Consider the following 18,308-nt stretch of genomic DNA (forward strand, 5'->3'; position numbering starts at 1 on the left):
CTTGCTTGTACCATCTGTATTTTATACCATCTGTATTTTATTTTAAGCACACGACTTTATAAAACAGAAACTTGAGAACATTCATAGGAGGACAGACGCAGACTCCACATATGTGTACAGCTGGCCCTCTGTCCTGGGGAAGAGTCCTGGGGAAGGGAGGCTGTCCAGTGCATGCCAGTGATCACACGCAGCTTCTGCACACTGTACAGAGTCTCTGATAACACACACACTTGATAAACAAGCAGACAGACCCGATATAGAGACAGGTCCCATTTTTGCAGCTTGGGAACAGCACTGATCCTGCAGGGCCTGACACAAGTGATCCGGAACCCAGGAGCGGTGCTCATGGCCCACTGTAGTCTCAATGTCCATGAGCACCCCCCAAAGTTTATTTTCTTCGGCTTTGGGACACTACTGCTAAGAGCAAAAGTCTGCTGCTACTCACATGGTCTTAAATTTTCTGAGCACCCTCTGACCAAAATGAAAAGGTGCAGACACAAGCCCAGTGGGGATTAACGTGATGAGCATGAGGCACCCAGCTGCCACACAGTACGTGGTCAGAACCATGTCCTCACGCGGCAGGTAGCACTTGGCAAGGGCGTAGTCCATGGGCGTGATGCTGCCCTGGGGAGAAAGCAAGACCATCACTGCATGGATGGCACCAACCCGCAGACAAGACCAAGGGAGTGAGCTGCTGGGCCCGATGAAACTGAGACCAAGGACACTGCAGGCCACACTGCCCCCATCCCACATGCTGGGTCTCGGGGGCTGAGTGCACATGGCCCGGGAGCTAATCCCGCACTGAATCTAGCACCTAATACAGGGTGGGGAGGTCCTCTAAACCCAGAGGCCATGCAGGAGAGGATTCAGAAAGGCCTGGAGACTTAGATCAGTGGTCATCCAGGAAAAAACAGGACACGGCTGTTTTTCATGCCACTTGATGCTGAAGTAAGCAACCTATCACCTAGAAATGCATGTGTGGGGGGCATTTCAATGGCCTTTTTTTTTTTTTTTGGTAGACATTTTTGCTGTGTGGAATGACAGTGGGGAACATTCATTTACTGTGAATTTGAAAGCAGAAGGTTTTCCCCATCCTGTTATTAAGTAAAAACTCCTGATATGAAAGCACTATAACCTGGACATGGACTCAGGGCTCAAAGAAAGGAGCTGAAGCTTTAGGTTGTCACTAACGTCCCTGACAAACGTGCAAGACCTGCAGCATCTGTCTGTCAGCACAAATAGGCGTGTGTGGAAAATAAGACAGGATGACCCTGTCTCCTTAGAAAATAGAAGGCAGAGCTCCCGGGGCACTGCTGTCCTTGCCGGACGAGACACTGTGAGATGGTCCCCTCACCACCCCACCAGAAACAACTGTCCCCAAGAGAGGGGTTCACACTGCTGGGTGTGCTGGGAGGGGTGTGGTTACAGCTTCTGTATGTTTTCACAGATTGCGGCAATTCATGCTGCAATTCAGTAGGTGATCACTGTGCTGATTTAAATACTGTGGAAGCTTTGAGATGAAAATAAACATTCACATACCGTGATGAAACTGGGGTTGTTTCTGTTCCTCCAACTGAAAGATGGCACACTGACCTCCAGGACGCCTGCCCTGTGCTGGACCTCGCAGGCGCTGTGCGTGTGGCCGCTGAGGATCAGGCGCGGCCGCAGCCACCACAGCAGCTGTGGTGGGAGTGGAGGCAGTGAGAGGTTGCCAGGGCCTGGGGACACACACACCCCCAGCAGCTCCCTCCGCCCTCAAGTCATTCAGTCTTTTCAGACTCCGTCAAAAGTAAGCCCAGGCTCTCAGGGAGAATCTATTTTTCCATCCCAGATTGTATGGTTTTAATTATTATATTTTCTTTTTTATAAATATTTTAATAAATCCATTTCACAAATGTATATTTTGTTTTATATATTATATACACCATACAGTATATAAATATTGGTGTGTATATATTTAGGAAGGACATTCTAATTAAGTTTTAAGACTCTACTCTTTAGTTTCATTCACTGTCCTGGATACATGTTGGTGGGAAACAGAACAAACAAGAGCTGAGACTATCATCACTCAGATCTTAGGAGTGGGTTTCCTAGGGCAGAAGATGAAACGCCTGTGTAAGCGCCACCTGCCCCACCCTGCATCCCTGCATCCCCACATCCCCGCACACCTTCCGCGAGACCTCCCAGGACAGCACGTCATAGCGCTCCTTGAAGGGGGTGTACTTCTCGTCAGGGGGTGCTGCGTCCTCCCCGGAGCAGTTGGCATCATTTCTCCGGTAAAGCGGGAAGTGCTATCGAGACCAGAGAGGGGTCAGGGGACCGTGAGACCCAGCGCTTCCCCCACACACTCGCAGGCCACCGGGTGGGGTCCCTCCCCTCACCTGTAGCAGGATGGGGGCCGAGGCCGGCAGCCGCTGCCTGTCTCCACACCCACGGGGGCTATGCTCCTACAGGTCAGAGGCCAGGCTCTTCACTCACTGGACACTGGATGGTGGGAGGGAGGGGGAAGCGGGGATGGCCGTGCCCCTAGAGTGGGGCAGGGGTTGAGGGGTGTCCTACCTCCCGAGAGCAGTTCAGCCAGTGAGAGATTTCCAGGAGCTCAGCCTCTGCCCTGGAGCAGATGTCACAGCCGTCGCCTTCCAGTGCAACACTGTTGACCATCACGAAACTGCGGAGAGACAGGAGGTCAAGCCATGGGCACTGGTGCTGTCTGTGGGCCCCTGTGCTCTGGGACCCGGAAGCTGCACCCCACAGAGAAGAGATTCCAGTCCTGTTGCACTGTGCATGCAGGTGCAGATGATGCTAAGAGGACAAGACAGCATCTCTGGGAGTCGAATCCAAGACAGGAAAGGCTTTTCCACCCTGAACTAGTAAGAGGCCCCAGGTGACCACTACACTCAGCACCTGACCTTGTGTCCCTGGGCCTGGGATGTAAAGTGGGGAGATGACAGCCACCCACAGCCCTGGCTTCCTGTGGGGGTGACGTGGAATAAGACATCAGAGCAGAGCCTAAGCAGACCGGGTGGGGGTGGGGGTGGGGGGTAGGCGGGGAGAGGGGCCTGCAAAGCTAACTGGGCCAAGGAGCCCAATCCCAGATGACAGCAGGCCAGCTGAGGTGCCCTGGCACCTCCTCCCTCAGGGACATCGTCACAGACCCGTTCAATGTGCCATCGTGTCCTGCACACATGTCCACTGGCCACAAAGAGGTGCCTGGCGTCTAAAGAATTCAGAAGCCAGGAGTCGATTAACCCCATGATCTGGAAGACAATCATCGTGTTTACACTTTAAGTCACATTCTAGGGGTCTTCGTTAAGAATTCACAGATAATACTCACTTAATTCCTTTCCAAGAAAACAGCCTTTCAGGGTTGAAAACTTTCTCAAATCGTTTTATTCTGTATGTGTCCATCCTACATTCAATTGTGAAAAGAAATGTTTTTCAGAACAAGTCATTCTTAAAACATCCTAAGAATTATCAAGAACACAGGAAAAATAACATCCAGGACCTGAAGGCCCAACCAGCATGTTGGTTCTGAGCTCCCACTTGCCCTGGGTAAGCAGGGTGCTGCCACCACTGTCCAACCTGGGGCCTAGAGTCCGAAGTCTGGGGCCCAGGGTGATCAACTTCATCCCCAGAGCTCCAGCTCCCTCACTGGTAGAGTGGGTAAAGCAATAAAAATAACAGGTAAAGAAAGAGATTGAATGTATGGAAGCGCTGTGCTCACAACAGGCCGGCGCCATGTAAACATCAGCTATTAAAGCCCAAACCGTCTTGTTTTCTGATTCCCAAAGAAAACTGGTCACAAAACATTAAGTTCAAGTGAGAACCACTCTGAGGCACATTCAGCTAGGTGGTAGGGCTGGTGAGTGATGTGCAGGAGCCCCCAGAACCTGACCCCACAGGCAAGGCCCCCCTGGGCTGGGCAGGGGGAAGGCGCCTCCGCTGACCACTCACTGGTAGTGGAAGCCGATGTCGTGGTTGCCAGCCACGGCCCGCAGCTGCACGTGGGGCGGGTGTCGGAACACCTTCCAGAAGCGCCCCACATCGTCCGCCCAGGCCTGCAGAGAGAAGCACACAGTTCAGCCCAGGGAACCGCCCTGTCAGGTTGTAGGGTGGGAAGGTCACTCCTTGCCGGGATGAGACGTCCATAAAGCCCATGTGCAGTATTTCTACCATTCTTTTCCCAAGGCTAACCTAAGTATTTAACCTGGTGCCAAGTTTGATGAAACAGTTTATCTCCCCAAACCATCCTCTTCACACACCCGCTACTTCAATGTCGCCTGACAGCCACGCACGGACCCCAGGCTGAGGATCCCCTCAGATCAGGACATGTCCTAAAAATGGCTGCAGAAACATCCAGCTCAGGGTGGGCCCCCCTGGAATGAGGACCAGTGCCTCCCTCAGGGTTACGCTCCCTGGGGCTGGGTAGGGGGGTGGGGACCGACAAGATGTGTGGGAAAGAGAGAAACCAAAAGGTCTTTCCAGGCTTTTCTGACTTTACTATTTAAGCCTGAGATGATGTTTCAGTCCTTATTTTTATTAAGCCTAAAAAACTGGACAAACACGCTAGGCTGGATGATATCTAGCTGAACAGTAGTCAAATTTGTCCTAAAGTCTTAAATTTGGCCCAACCTATGGAAATAAACTGGACAGATTCCTTCAGTGCTTTACAAAGACTTTAACAAATAATACTTAGAGTTAGAATAACATAAAATTAGAAAAATATAACATGTTCCCCTTAATTTTCTAAAGCAGCATTTATATCCAAGCTCACTCTACAACCAGTTGCTTTTTACACACAGCGTTTCCATGGTTTCACAATTAGTTCTGGACTAGATGAAACCAATGACTCGGGGCAGAAGGAGAAGGGGGTAACAGAGGATGAGATGGTTGGATGGCATCACCGACTCAATGGACATGAGTTTGATCAAACTGTGGGAGATGGTGAAGGACAGGGAAACATAATGTGCTGCAGTCCATGGGTCGCAGAGAGTCAGGCAAAACTTAATGATGGAAGAACAACAATCAACACTGCAACCCCACAAACGGGTTCCCATCACATCTGGACTTTCTTTGTACACCATTTGAAGTGTCCCAGTAAATTTCAATTAATTAAAAAAAAATATCTTCCAAAACCATCTGGAAGATTTTTTTTTTAATTAATGGAAATTTTTTTTCAAGTATCTTCCAAAACTATCAGGCTTCCCTGATAGCTCAGCTGGTAAAGAATCCACCTGCAATGAAGGAGACCGTGTTCAATTCCTGGGTTGGGAAGATCCACTGGAGAAGGGATAGGCTACCCACTCCAGTGTTCTTGGGCTTCCTTTGTGGCTCAGCTGGTAAAGAATCTGCCTGCAATGTGGGAGACCTGGGTTCAATCCCTGGGTTGAGAAGATCCCCTGGAGAAGGGAAAGGCAACCCACTCCAGTATTGTGGCCTGGAGAATTTCATGACTGTATAGTCCATGGGGTTGCAAAGAGTCAGACATGACTGAGCAACTTTCACTTTCACTTTTCAAACCATCAGTGACTGAACATTTTTAACTAAGCAGCAAGAATGGTGCTTTTCTTTCCCCCATTAATCCCAAGAATGCAGTAAGCCAAGCGTTCTGCCAGCCAAGGTGAGAAGAGCCTTGCCCTCTGGTTCCTGGAAAGCTCACAGCACCTGGTCTCACCCCTGAGGGCAGAGAGACCTCCCACCAGCAACCCCCCACCTCCCTTAGAAGAAGACCATGACCTCATAGGCAGCCCAGCCTCATAAGTGTTAAACCACACTTCACCGTGCATCCTGAACTCTGGGGACGACCCAGATGCTTCCCTCCTGCGGACCTTCCCTTCCGAGAGGGTCGTAGGAAGCATCTGCCAACCTTCACAGACTTCTCTTACATAAACAGGACCCAGAACTGGCGGGGACATGGAGCCTACGACTGTGGACACTGGAGCCCCAGCGCCCAGCGCCAGGACTCCGCACGCCCTGGGCTCCCTGAACTTCAGTGCAGCCCCAGGCATTGGGGCGCATGCCCACCTCGGGGGAGCTCCACTTCCCCTCATCAAAGATGTCCCCCAGGATGAAGACAACTTCCGGCTGCAGCAGCCATACCGCTGTCTGGAAGGCTCGCTCCATCTGCCACTCCCTGGAGGCCAAGAGGAAAGGAGGGGTGGTGTGTTCCAGTTCTTGTCTACCTCACACCTCTCGGGGTTTAAAGCTCTGAGAGGAAATACAATAGCCCTGCCTTCATCTGTCTGGCCTCCCCAACCCCCGCCCTGGGATGTCCCGGTGCCCTAGGACGCTCCACCCACCCCAGGAGTGAAGGCTTATTCAGGGAGGCACAAGTGCAGCCAGGGTGACAAAAGGGGTCAGAGACAGAGCCACCGGGGCAAGAGGTGCCCCCATCAACCCTCTGGTGGCGTCACCCACAAAGGTCAAAGGGTGGAAGCGACCCAGTGCCCACGAGCCCTTGAGGTGGTGGAGACAGAAATACATGGGGGACCGTGAGACCCCACCTGTGGGAAGAGGCCTACAGACCCGCAGAAAACTGAATTTGGCCCAAGTTACCTCCGTAATTTGTCCAGCCAGTGGCCTCTTACGGCCCCAAGCAGGTGGGTGTCAGCCAAGAACATGGCCCTGAGCACGGGCTCAGGGACCTTGGGGGCCCCAAGGGTGCCGGCACCTTCAGGGGTTTTCAGCTCGGGCCAGCTGCACCGAAAGATAACGAGGTAGTAGATCAGAAATTCACAGAAGAGAAGCACGGCCAAGATGGCAGCCGAGAGCTTCAGCAGCAAGAAGCCCCTTGTCTTCAGCAAACGGAGGCACTGCCCCCTGGCCCCTAGCTGGCTTGAGGCCATATCCCTGCCCAGGGGTGCTGGCAGCCAGAGACTTTCCACGAGGAAGCCAGGCTTCTGGCCGGGTGTGGTGGTGTCCGCGTCTCCGCTGTGTACCTGCAGGGAAGAGAAGGACCAGGTTATGTGTCTCCCTTGAGGAGCCACCGTCAGGCACCACCACTAAGAACCAATGACTTCCAGAGCCTGTAACCTTCCCAGACCCACTGCCCTGTACTTTCACAAGGACAACCTGTCATGGCTCCATACGAGGTCTCTACATCTGCAAGGGCCAGAGGAGCTATTAGAATGGTTCTCCCAACAAGATGACAGTTTCATCACTATTTTAATGACATTTGGTTTCCCTGGTGGCTCAGACGGTAAAGACTCCACCTGCAATGCAAGAGACCTGGGTTCCATCCCTGGATTGGGAAGATCCCCTGGAGAAGGGAATCACAACCCACTCTAGTATTCTTGCCTAGAGAATTCCATGGACAGAGGAGCCTTGCAGGCTACAGTCCACAAGGTCGCAGAGTCAGACAGGACTGCACGACAAAACTCATTTGATGATAAGGTGTTTGTTAAGGTCAGAGAAAAAAAACAGGAAAAGTCAACAATTAACAAGTAAGTGCCAATTCCAGGATTCCCCACCACCCACCTCCACAAAAATCAACAGGCTATATGTAGCCCCCTCTAGGGTGTTGCCTTTGGTGTGAATTCACCACTTCTCTACACAGGTTTTCCACAAAAGAAGTGGATGTTCACAGGCGAGGTGCCCCCTCGCTGGCTCAGAGTCGGGGTTGGACAGAGCCACAGCCATGAATTCTGTGTTAGGATTACACACATGTCCACAAACATGATTTTTCACCTGCACATCAGCCTTACACTCTGGGTGACCCTCCTTCATGAAACATTCATGTGCAGTGGTTTCTCTTCAGGAGCCTTTCAAACATTAAGATTCGCCTTCATTGTAGATGAGCTTTGTATCCACTTTTGACACATCTGAAGTGAAGGCCAACACAAGGGGGCCTCCGAGAGCCAGTCCTCCATGGAAGGGTCCTACACTGATGGTCAAGACAAGGATCCTGCATGTGGTGACCTGGGGGCCACAGAGAGCTCAGACACGGGAGACGCCCCAGAAGCCTGGGGGGTAGGGGAGGGGTGGGCTGTGGAGACACTGACCATGGGTCCTAACTGAGCCAATAAATGCAGAAAACCCTTTCTGAAGGAGGCGATTTTCCAGGATGATCTAGGAACCTGCATCTGGTTGACACCAAAGGGACCAGGACACATTGTTTTAGGGCCTAAAACAATCTCCGCTAAGTCCAGCTTGCAGAACAGTCCCCCTGCACCAGTAAAAGCCCAGATTGCTCCACAGCAGTGCTCATAACACACAACCACCAAGACACAGAAAAGTGTACAACTTCACCTAAAAACAAACAGGGCAGCCAACAGGAATTTGCTGTACGTCTCAGGAAACTCAAACAGAGGCTCTGTATCAACCTAGAGGGGTGGGATGGGGAGAGAGATGGAAGGAAGGTTCAAAAGGGAGGGGATATATGTACATCTATGGCTGATTCATGCTGAGGTTTGACAGAAAACAACAAAATTCTGTAAAGCAATTATCCCTCAATTAAAAAATAAATAAATTAAAAAAAAAAAAACAGGGCAAAGAAAAAATAAATGAAAGGCATCTGCTCTCACTGCCCATCTTCTCTCAAAAGGCCTAGAATATCCTACAATCCTGAAAGCTAAGGCCCAGCAGCAGCTGAAACTTGCGACGACCTGATGTCCCGCAAGAACTAGGAGGGAGGGAGCCTATCCCTGTGGCCTCTGCTCTGGTGCTTCCTAGCTTCCCAGTGAGGAAGCCTGAAAGACAAGTCGAGTGGCTCCTCCACGCCCACTGCTCTGTCATGGAATCCTGCTCCCGGCAGGCGTGGTGGGGACAGAGACCTTGGAGTACAGAGAGGCGACACCCCAGCTGCTCAGCTGGGCAGTGGACACAAGAGCGGGGTGGGACACAGAAGTAGGGGGGACAGGAGTGGGGGGACACAGGAGTGGGGGGACAGGAGCAGGAGGACACAGGGTTTACCACTGGGCACCACCCACCGCTGTCAGCTTAGATAAGAGCCCAGGGCCCTGCCCTTCCCCAGGCTCCCTGTTCTCTCCTCCATAAAGAGCCCTTTAGCCAGAGGACCTAGAGGAAAGGAGGGAGAAAAGGAGGAAGGAGGGGCAGTAGGCCAGCCTGCTGGTACTGAGACATGTCTTCTCAAGAACACCCTAAGGCCACGTGACCCTGCTACAGTGTGATCACTGAAAAATACACAGAACTCCCCATAAGAGTGAAACCATATTTGACAACTTCTGACACAGAATCCTTCCAACAGAATTCCTTTTCCTCAAATCCTGGAAACGGCTCTTCCTCCTTCCAAAACTCACTGTATTTTCCATCAGAGTCGAGTTCCCCTCACCGTCTTCAACATCGGCCACAGCTCACCCTCTTCACCTTCTGAAGTGAAGGCAGTGTTTCCAGGGCTGATGGGGTAGTAGAACGGGGCTGGGCTCAACTCCAAACCCCACACTAGGGGCCCGGACGTCACTCCCACCACAGCTGCTTCTGACAGCTCCCTGCTCTCACGGAGCTTACAGTCAGCCTCACCACCTCCTGGCCCAGCTGGAAGGAACCTGTGGCCATGGATGCCCAGTCACTGCCCTGCGGCCAGCAGTGCTGGAAAGAGCAAGACCGAGCGGTCTTCAAGTCCTCTTCGTGCTTCACCCTCCACCACACAGAGAGAGCTGCACTGACCTGTGAGAACTGACTGCAGCTCCGCTTGGGGTCCTCAGTGAGTCTCTGACCCCCTGGGCCTCACAGGGTCACAGCACCCACCCCCCACTGCTGCTTCGGACACTGACAGAATGTTCACAAAAGTGTTTTTTTTTTTTTTTTTTTAAAGTCTTTCTATTGTTGATGGGAAAATTAACCAACAGTTCGTCCAAGAAAGAAATGGAGAATTTTATTGGAGCCAGCCTGGGAGTCAGTCTTTTGCTTCTGAGCAAGGGGTCATGCATCAAATGTCTCATTGACAGTTTGAACAATGCAGACCTGCACGTACAACTGGTGGGTGGTGGGTCACCAGGCCCCCTAAAGGAGGCGAAGGAAGCCCCCTCTCTCAGGAGGGCTGGTGAGTGCAGGTGCAGAGTGTGCACTAAAGCGGGGAGGAGGCCCAAATGGGCAGAGAAAATTTTTATTTTGAGGTTTTCCTCATCTTGCCATCAAATATGAATTTTATTTCATTCCCATGAGGCAGGCTTATCAGAATGAGATAAGAGTCAGGCTCACACCCTAAGGGAGTCCCTCCAGCTTGGTAAGAGGAACCAGCGGGTCCAGGGAAAGGCCAGTGACCGGAGGGCCTAGGAGCTGTGGCCGCAGGGCTGACCCCACTTTTCCACCATTCACTGCATAGCGCTTCTCACGTTTCACACCTGAAGCCCCAGATCCTTGACTCACTGAAAGTAAACCTCGTACATAACAAAACCAATGACGTAAGATCCTCACAGAGGTTCAGGAACCAATAACTGAAGCTGCCCACCTGGCCAGGCAGAACAGTGACCACCTGTATGAATTATCTCACAACAGAAGGTACCGATAAGGATAAGGAAGAATTTGGGAGGGGCCAAAAGGAGGGAGGAGATGCCAGCCCATAATACATTCCAACCTCCCAGAAGCCCTTGAGCTGAGATGAGCCTTGTGTGAGATGCCCTCAACGTCGGGAATTGGACTTAACATGGGCCAAACAAGATGACTGTCCACTGACGACCCAGAAAACCAAACCATCACCATAAACCCTGAGACTGGGAGCACACGGCGGAGCAGGTCTCCTGGGTTCCCTGACTCCACTGTCCTCCCGCCAGGTGACCCTTCCCAGTAAAGCCTTCTGCTTCATCAGTATCTGCTTCATCAGTATCTGCTTCATCAGTATCTGCTTCATCAGCCTTCATCACAGCCTCAGGGCATAAGCCTGACTCTTACTGTCTCCTCAGACAATTCACTTCTGAGTGTTAGATAAGAGCCCATCCTCAGGCCTGTGAAGGGTCCCCCTTCTGTAACACAGCCACTACTGTGTTACTTAACCACGAAGTACTACCATCCCCTTCACGTCCAGGCGCTCAGAGACGAATGCAGAGAAAATATGTCCTTTTCTAGACTAACCTGGGTGGTGGGGATGTCTGGTCCCTCCTCAGAGCTGCCTGGGCCCAGATGCCACTGACCCCTCCTGTCTACTTGACAAACATGTGGAAAAGACGTGCTTATCCATCTGTATCACGTCTGTAAAAGGAGGAAGAGGGAGGTTAGGATAAAGGCTATATTCTGTGTGTTGCCTTCTCGTGATAAATGATAAATCATTCTGTCAATATTAGGTTTCCTTTGAGTTAGCAGGTTTGGGCTCAAAAGGCAAAATTAATAAAATGTTATTCTTTTCTGTCTCCATGTTCAATTTGTCAGTTTTACTAAGCTCATCAAATTTAACCCAGCAGGAGAGCCATACAGGCTGCCATACAGGCTCCCACTACTGGGAAAACAGTATGGTGGCTCCCCAAAAAAATTACAAGTAGAACTACCATATGATTCAGCAAACACACTTCTGGGTACACAGTGGCTTTCAGTATATTCACATCGTTCTGCAAACATCACCTCCATCCATTTCCAGATGGAAACTCCACATCCATTAAGTAATAACTCTTAAGACACGCAATGTCCTGAAAGCAGAGACTCAGATATGTTTACCCCATGTTCACAGTAGCACAGTTCACAAGAGCCAAAATGTGGAAGCTACCCAAGGGTCCAGTGACAGATGAATCATGGATAAACAAAATGTTGCATAAACTTGTAATTATTAATGGAGTATCATTCAGCCCTTAAAAAAGGAAAGAAATTCTGACCCAGACCATAACGTGGATGAGCCCTGAGGATAGTACGCTGAGAGAAATAAGCCAGTCACAAACAACAAACACTTCATGAGGGCCAGGTACATGAGGGCCCTACAGCAGTCAGTCCCATAGATACAGAAGTGGGACAGTGGATGCCAGGGCACGGGATGGGGAGGACGCAGAGTTATTACTTAATGGATGTGGAGTTTCTATCTGGGAAGAGGAAAAAGCTCTGGAAATGGATGGAGTAATGGTTGCAGAACAATGTGAATGTACTAAAAGCCACTGAACTGAACACTTAAAAATGGTAAAACTTAGGAGATACCAGACCACCTGATCTGCCTCTTGAGAAATCTGTATGCAGGCCAAGAAGCAACAGTTAGAACTGGACATGGAACAATGGACTGGTTCCAAATCTAGAAGTGAGTATTTCAAAGCTGTATATTGTCACCCTTATTTATATGCAGAGTACATCATGAAAAATGCTGGACTAAACGAAGTACAAGCTGGAATCAAGATTGCAAGGAGAAATATCAATAACCTCAGATATGCAGATGACACCACCCTTATGGCAGAAAGCGAAGAGCTAAAGAGCCTCTTGATGAAAGTGAAAGAGAGTGAAAAAGTTGGCTTAAAACATTCAGAAAACTAAGATCATGGCATCTGGTCCTATCATTTCATGGCAAATAGATGGGCAAATGGTGGAAACAGTAAGACACTTTATTTTTGGGGCTCCAAATCACTACAGATGGTGACTCCAGCCATGAAATTAAAAGACGCTTGCTCCTTAGAAGAAAAGTTATGACCAACCTAGACAGTATATTAAAAAGCAGAGACATTACTTTGCCAACAAAGGTCCATCTAGTCAAAGCTATGGTTTTTCCAGTAGTCATGTATGGATGTAAGAGTTGGACTATAAAGAAAGCTGAGCACCAAAGAATTGATGCCTTTGAACTGTGGTGTTGGGGAAGACTCTTGAGAGTCCCCTGGACTGCAAGGAGATCCAACCAGTCCATCCTAAAGGAAATCAGTCCTGAATATTCACTGGAAGGACTGACGTTGAAGCTGAAACTCCAATACTTTGGCTACCTGATGCGAAGAACCGACTCCTTTGAAAAGACCCTGATGCTGGGAAAAATTGAAGGTGGGAGGAGAAGGGGAGCATAGAGGATGAGATGGCCGGTTAGATGGCATCATTGACTCAATGGACATGAGTTTGAGTAAGCTCCGGGAGTTGGTGATGGACAGAGAGGCCTGGCACGCTGCAGTCCATGGGGCCGCAAAGAGTCAGACACCACTGAGCAACTGAACTGAACTGATGGAGGTGTTGCACAATTTTTTTTAAAAGAAGACAAACACATGCACACAGAGGAGCCTATAAGTTAACAATATCCTATAACAAAGGCTTTCTTTCTGATTTAAATTCACTACTTTTATATTTAAAAAAAGGAAAAGTCTCCAGAAGTTGGATTTAGGGAATATCACTGAGTCATTTTTCTCATTTTTTTCTTTTTCATTTTCTCACCTTTTAAAGAATGAAACTCGTTTAAAGGTCGACTTGTGCTTCCCCAAATCAGAGCGCCTTTACCTGAAATAAAATACAAACGTGTGTTTTATGGCTGAATAATCTTTCGTCAAGTATTACTAAAGCGGAAAATGCATCACTTTCTGGAGGGCACAGCGGCTGCCACCGCCCCCCCCCCCCCCAGGAGCCTGAGCCAGGAGGGAAGTAAAATGCGCTGATAATCTAACAGCTGATGACCCACATTACGTGATTGGTCAAGAACAGTTACTTAAGTTAAATATTTGCATAAAAAGCGCATATACAACACCGTTCTGTGTGGCCCAACACTCAAGGAGTAGTAGCTGCCGTCCATCACCGGGAGCAGAATATTTCATGCACTGACTAACCTGCGTGGGGGCCGCAGCTCGCAGAGCCGGAACAGCAACGAACGGAAGCACAAAAGCGCGGCGCGCAACCTGCTCCCCGGGCCGATGGGCAGACCCGGGGTCCCGGAGGCCCAGCCCCGCGCCGACCTCGGATCGCGGGCTCCACCGCGCGCTCGGTGCGCCTCCTTCACTTGGCCTCCAAGTGCCGAGACCTGCCCACGGCGACACTCTCGCTCGGATCCGGACCCGCAAGCTGCAGGCGTCTGGCTGCTGGCGCGCGGGGCGGGGCCCGAGCGCCGCTGGGGAGCGGGAAGGCGGGGCGCAGGGGCGGGGCGTAGGGGCGGGGAGCTCAGAGACAGGGAGTATGGGACATGGGGCGGGGTGTAGAGGCACGGGGGCGGGGCGCGCGGGAGGACCTGGGCTTCCGGCGCATGAGGCTGCACCCGGCGCAGGACTGGCTGCGAAACCTCCGCAGCTCCCAGGCTTCCTCTCGACTCTGGCACTCGGCAGCTTTCTGCGTGGTCTGTGTGGCTCAGCGCTTTCAAGAAACAGATGCGGGACAAGTGAAACGACATCACAGTCGCTGTTTATCTGGGGTTTTCCTTCTTAAATTTTTTATAACAGTAAAGCTGGCCATGTTCTCCTTTGTCAAAATGCTCACACATTATGACTTCAAATAATCCGCAAAATGACCCTGTAAATCAAGAGCAAGCATCACTATGTCAAGCAAACAGCAGCTCAGAGCAGTGATTCAGAGTCTTCCAAACAACCAAGTCTGGGCCGATTTTCAAATGTGAACTCAATGAATGTACTGAGATGTAATATGAGAAATCACAGAGAAAGCAGTTAGCAAGATGCCTGGTATATGTAAGCAGTAAGTGGTATTATTAATTAAAATTTTGTAGTATTTCCAGATATGCCCAGATGAACAATTTTAACATCTCCAGAACACCAACACAACCGGACTCTTCATGATGCAATTAGGAGGTAGACATCAGTCACCCCAAAGTATTCTCACTGAGAAAGAAAAGGAAAAATATGAAATCTGGCCAAGCCTAGAACTACAAGCCTAAGGAAATACAGGGACCAAACGAAACTGTTATGTGACACAGCAGAAAGTGAGCAGTGAACCCAGGGTGTGGTAAGTGTACAGAGCAGATGGCCCACTGTCTTTATTCCACGAACAAGTAGCATCACAGCAGAAGGGAGGAGGATCTGTCTTTGCAAATCAGACAGGAAACAAGGCAGCCAAAGCAGATCATGGCCTGGGTTGGGTCATGAGTGGGACAAACTAGCTTTAAAAAAATGGTTTTTTTTGAGATTTGGGGACTTCCCTGGAGGCCCAGTGGTTAGGACTCCACTCTTCTACTTCAGGAGGCAAAGATTTGATCCCTCATCAGGGAATTAAGATCCCACATTCCACCCGCACTGAATAGCAAAAAAAAAAAAAAGTAATAAAAGATTGGGAAATTTGGATTTGGAATGGATGTCAGGTGATTGTTACTGTTCAGCAGCTAAGTTGTATCCAACTCTTTGCAACCCCATGAACTACAGCACACCAGGCTCCTCTTTCCTTCACTATCTCCCAGTGTTTGCTCAAATTCATGTCTGTTGAGTCAGTGATGCTATCTCACCATCTCATCTCATTTATCCATTAGGCTCTATGAACTAAATGAGTAGGTAGCAGATTCAAAACCCACAGACAGAGCTCATGGGAAAACAGTCTGACAAGCTGTCCCCATCGACCCCTAGATGTAAGGGGAGTGAGGATGAACCACAGAGCGCTGCAGCCTAGGTGACATCAGTGTGTGTGCAGGTAGGAACAGGAGCACTGAGGAACCTGATGGTCCTGAAGACAGGGAACCAGCATCAGTTTCCCCAGGAAGTGCAGAGAGAACAGCAGCTGAACACAGGAAGGGTTTTTCCTCCTCTAGGCCTGAGGGGCTGGAGCAATGCTTCTTCCAGGACAAGACCCCACATGGAGGGGGACCCCCTCGGGGAATGAGCACTTGCAGGACTTGAAGAAGAGACAGACAGGAAGGAAGACATGCCGATAACACTGGGCACAAGGGACTTGCAGAAGGCAAGCCCTCACACGTTAGCCCGCGGTTGACAGCGACAGAAGGCATTGCAACAGCTGACGTCAGTTCAGGAATGAGCATCAGGAAAGAAGTGAGGTCAAAAGTCAGCAAAGTTATCAGAAAAAAAAAGAACAAGAAGTAGAATAACATTCTTGCAGACAATGAAAGCATACCACAGGGGTATGCCCACAAAACAGACCAAAGCTGTCACCTACTATTTCAGAACAAACTAAAGACATTTAGAGAGTGAGAGACAATGTGAACCAAAATTAGGAAGAAATAGAAATAAAAGAAAAAATAAAGTCTAAAGGAATGAGAGGAACTAAACATAACCAACAACACCTTAGAAGAAATGGAAACTGAAAAGAAGAAAATCATTAAAAAAAAATTTTTTTTTAATGAAGAAAGGCAAATAAGTTTGAGAGAGAACAAATACTGGGGACAGCCAAAAGCATCCAGCAGATAACAGGAGTCCCAGAAGATAAAAGTGACATGAGATAACAGTTCTAAAACCTGCAATTCAAGGAAACAAATGTTCCTGAAATATGAACTCTACATACTTGAAATATAAGGAAGGGAAACACTGCATACCAGAGAATATCAGTTCAGAGTGCACACCACCAAGACATATTCTAGTAAAACTGCTGAGTTTTAAATAAAAATGAAAAGGAAGTATCTTTGGGCATCCAGGCAAAAACAGCAAGTGACTTATGAAGGAACAGGATTTAGTTTATTGGGCTTCCCAGGTGGCTCAGATGGTTAAAGAATCTGCCTGCAATGCAGGAGAGCCGGGTTCAATCCCTAGGTGGGAAAGACACAACTGAGGGACTAACACTTTCACTTTCAGACTCTAAGCTTTATGCCAGCAGAGAATATGTACACGTACTTAAGATTTTGTGAGGAAAGAAAATATGAGCCTAGGACTCATGCAGCAAAAGTGAATTTCAAATATAAAGATCATAGACAACAGTTATCAACATACAGGAATTCAGAGAATTTAGTTTCCGTGATTTCTTCCAAAAAACAAGCTTCAGACCATCAGAATGACAAGGGAGAGATATTGCTATAAAAATAGGAGGTGAACATCAAAGTCACAGTGTCATTTGAATTAAGACCATTTTCAGGTTAAAAGAGAGAGAGAGTGGTATGTAATGGTATATGCTCTGACAAAATAGATGTATACAGCTCTTTATTCATAGAGGAAGAATGGAGAGCAAAAACGCAGAAACAAATTCCTGCTTTCAATAGCATATTGGTAGCAGTGTTATTGGGAGAAGGCAATAGCACCCCACTCCAGTACTCTTGCCTGGAAAATCCCATGGGCGGAGGAGCCTGGTAGGCTGCAGTCCATGAGGTCGCTAAGAGTCGGACACGACTGAAGTGACTTAGCAGCAGCAATGTTATTGATAGTGTTACTCTAACACTGTTGCTTGTATAAGAGGGGATGAAACAGATTATAACTATAGGATATTGAGGGTTTCCCTGGTGGCTCTGTTGATAAAGAATCTACCTGCAATTCAGGAGACCCGGGTTCCATCCCTGGGTTGGGAAGATACCCTGGAGAAGGGAATGGCAACCCACTCCATTATTCTTGCCTGGAGAATTCTGTGGACAGAGGAGCCTCGTGGGCTACAGTCCATGGGGTGTCAAAGAGTCCGATGCGACTAAGCAACTCCCACTTTCACTTGCATTGTAATTCTATTAGGCCCTGATGAAAAATGAGTGTGATTGGTTCTTTAATGTTTTCTTTAGAGATCCAGGGAAACTTTTTCTCTTCTCTCTTAACCTTTCTATAATTTATAGCAATTTGGTAGATTATACTTTTATAAACAGACACAAACAATCCAGAAGCAGACCCAGAGCTTCTAGGCTTGGTTCACTGCATTTCCAGGTCATATTAGACAATTTTCTAAAATCTCTGTAGGTAGAAATTGCCAGTGTCATCATTGTGGAAACACTGCCATGACAGCTGGAGAAGAGCAAGTTTTCAAATTCTCTCAGCCAGAGCAGCTGGATGGGCTGAGAAGGGCAACCACTTGGGAACAAGCAGAAACAGCAGTGGACCCAGCATCCACAGGGGGTCATGCCCTGGCCAAATCCCTCTGTAAGGAACAGGGAGCTAACTGGTCCATGGCGCAGGGGCTGGCCAAGGCCTGGGATGGGGAGCAGGGAAGGCCGAGCAGTGAAGGCAGTGTCCACACTGCCACTAGGGGTGCTCCCAGGGCAGGGTGGGGGCAGGGATCTAGGTGCCAGCAGGCAGGTCAGGAGCTCAGCATTTCTGCAGACTGGACAGTGGTCAGGGAACAGTTGATAAATACAGGTCCCAGCCCGCACTTGTGCTGTCTCTCTAGGGAGCAGAGGCCCCACCAGACTGGGCAGTGACAGGTGTTCCCAGCCCAGCACTGGAACCACAAGAGGCCTGAGTCCCTTGGCAGGTGTCCTTCTTCAGAGTACATCACCACCCTCTGCCACCTGTGAAGGTGGGATGTTTGTCAACAGAAGGACACTCACATAGCTCTCTCACTCACGCCTTTGTTCTGGGTGCACAGCAGATTCTCCAGAAATGTTTTCTGTTAATTAGAAAGGAGAG

At 49.3% G+C, this 18,308-nt stretch overlaps 1 protein-coding gene across 3 annotated transcripts; it reads right to left on the reverse strand.

Moving 5' to 3' along the window:
* Positions 1 to 21: 21 nt before the first annotated feature.
* On the reverse strand, positions 22 to 13,995 carry MPPE1 (metallophosphoesterase 1). Of its 3 annotated transcripts, XM_061399954.1 has the most exons (12): positions 13,659 to 13,940; positions 13,273 to 13,335; positions 11,029 to 11,145; positions 6,556 to 6,938; positions 6,025 to 6,133; positions 3,955 to 4,058; positions 3,335 to 3,409; positions 2,560 to 2,668; positions 2,382 to 2,447; positions 2,169 to 2,291; positions 1,540 to 1,680; positions 22 to 624 (listed from the first exon to the last, which is right to left on the reverse strand). In XM_061399954.1, exons 4-12 carry the CDS (start codon positions 6,843 to 6,845, stop codon positions 442 to 444), a joined length of 1,200 nt encoding a protein of 399 aa, XP_061255938.1. In that variant the 5' UTR covers positions 6,846 to 6,938; positions 11,029 to 11,145; positions 13,273 to 13,335; positions 13,659 to 13,940; the 3' UTR covers positions 22 to 441. The 3 variants fall into 3 exon arrangements, with proteins under 3 accessions (XP_061255938.1, XP_061255939.1, XP_061255940.1); XM_061399955.1 differs by lacking the exon at positions 11,029 to 11,145 and having other exon boundaries at positions 13,659 to 13,995; XM_061399956.1 differs by lacking the exons at positions 2,382 to 2,447; positions 11,029 to 11,145 and having other exon boundaries at positions 13,659 to 13,941.
* Positions 13,996 to 18,308: the final 4,313 nt, after the last annotated feature.

The sequence above is a fragment of the Bos javanicus genome, chromosome 24 (genome assembly GCF_032452875.1).
Source record: "Bos javanicus breed banteng chromosome 24, ARS-OSU_banteng_1.0, whole genome shotgun sequence".
NCBI lineage: Eukaryota > Metazoa > Chordata > Mammalia > Artiodactyla > Bovidae > Bos > Bos javanicus.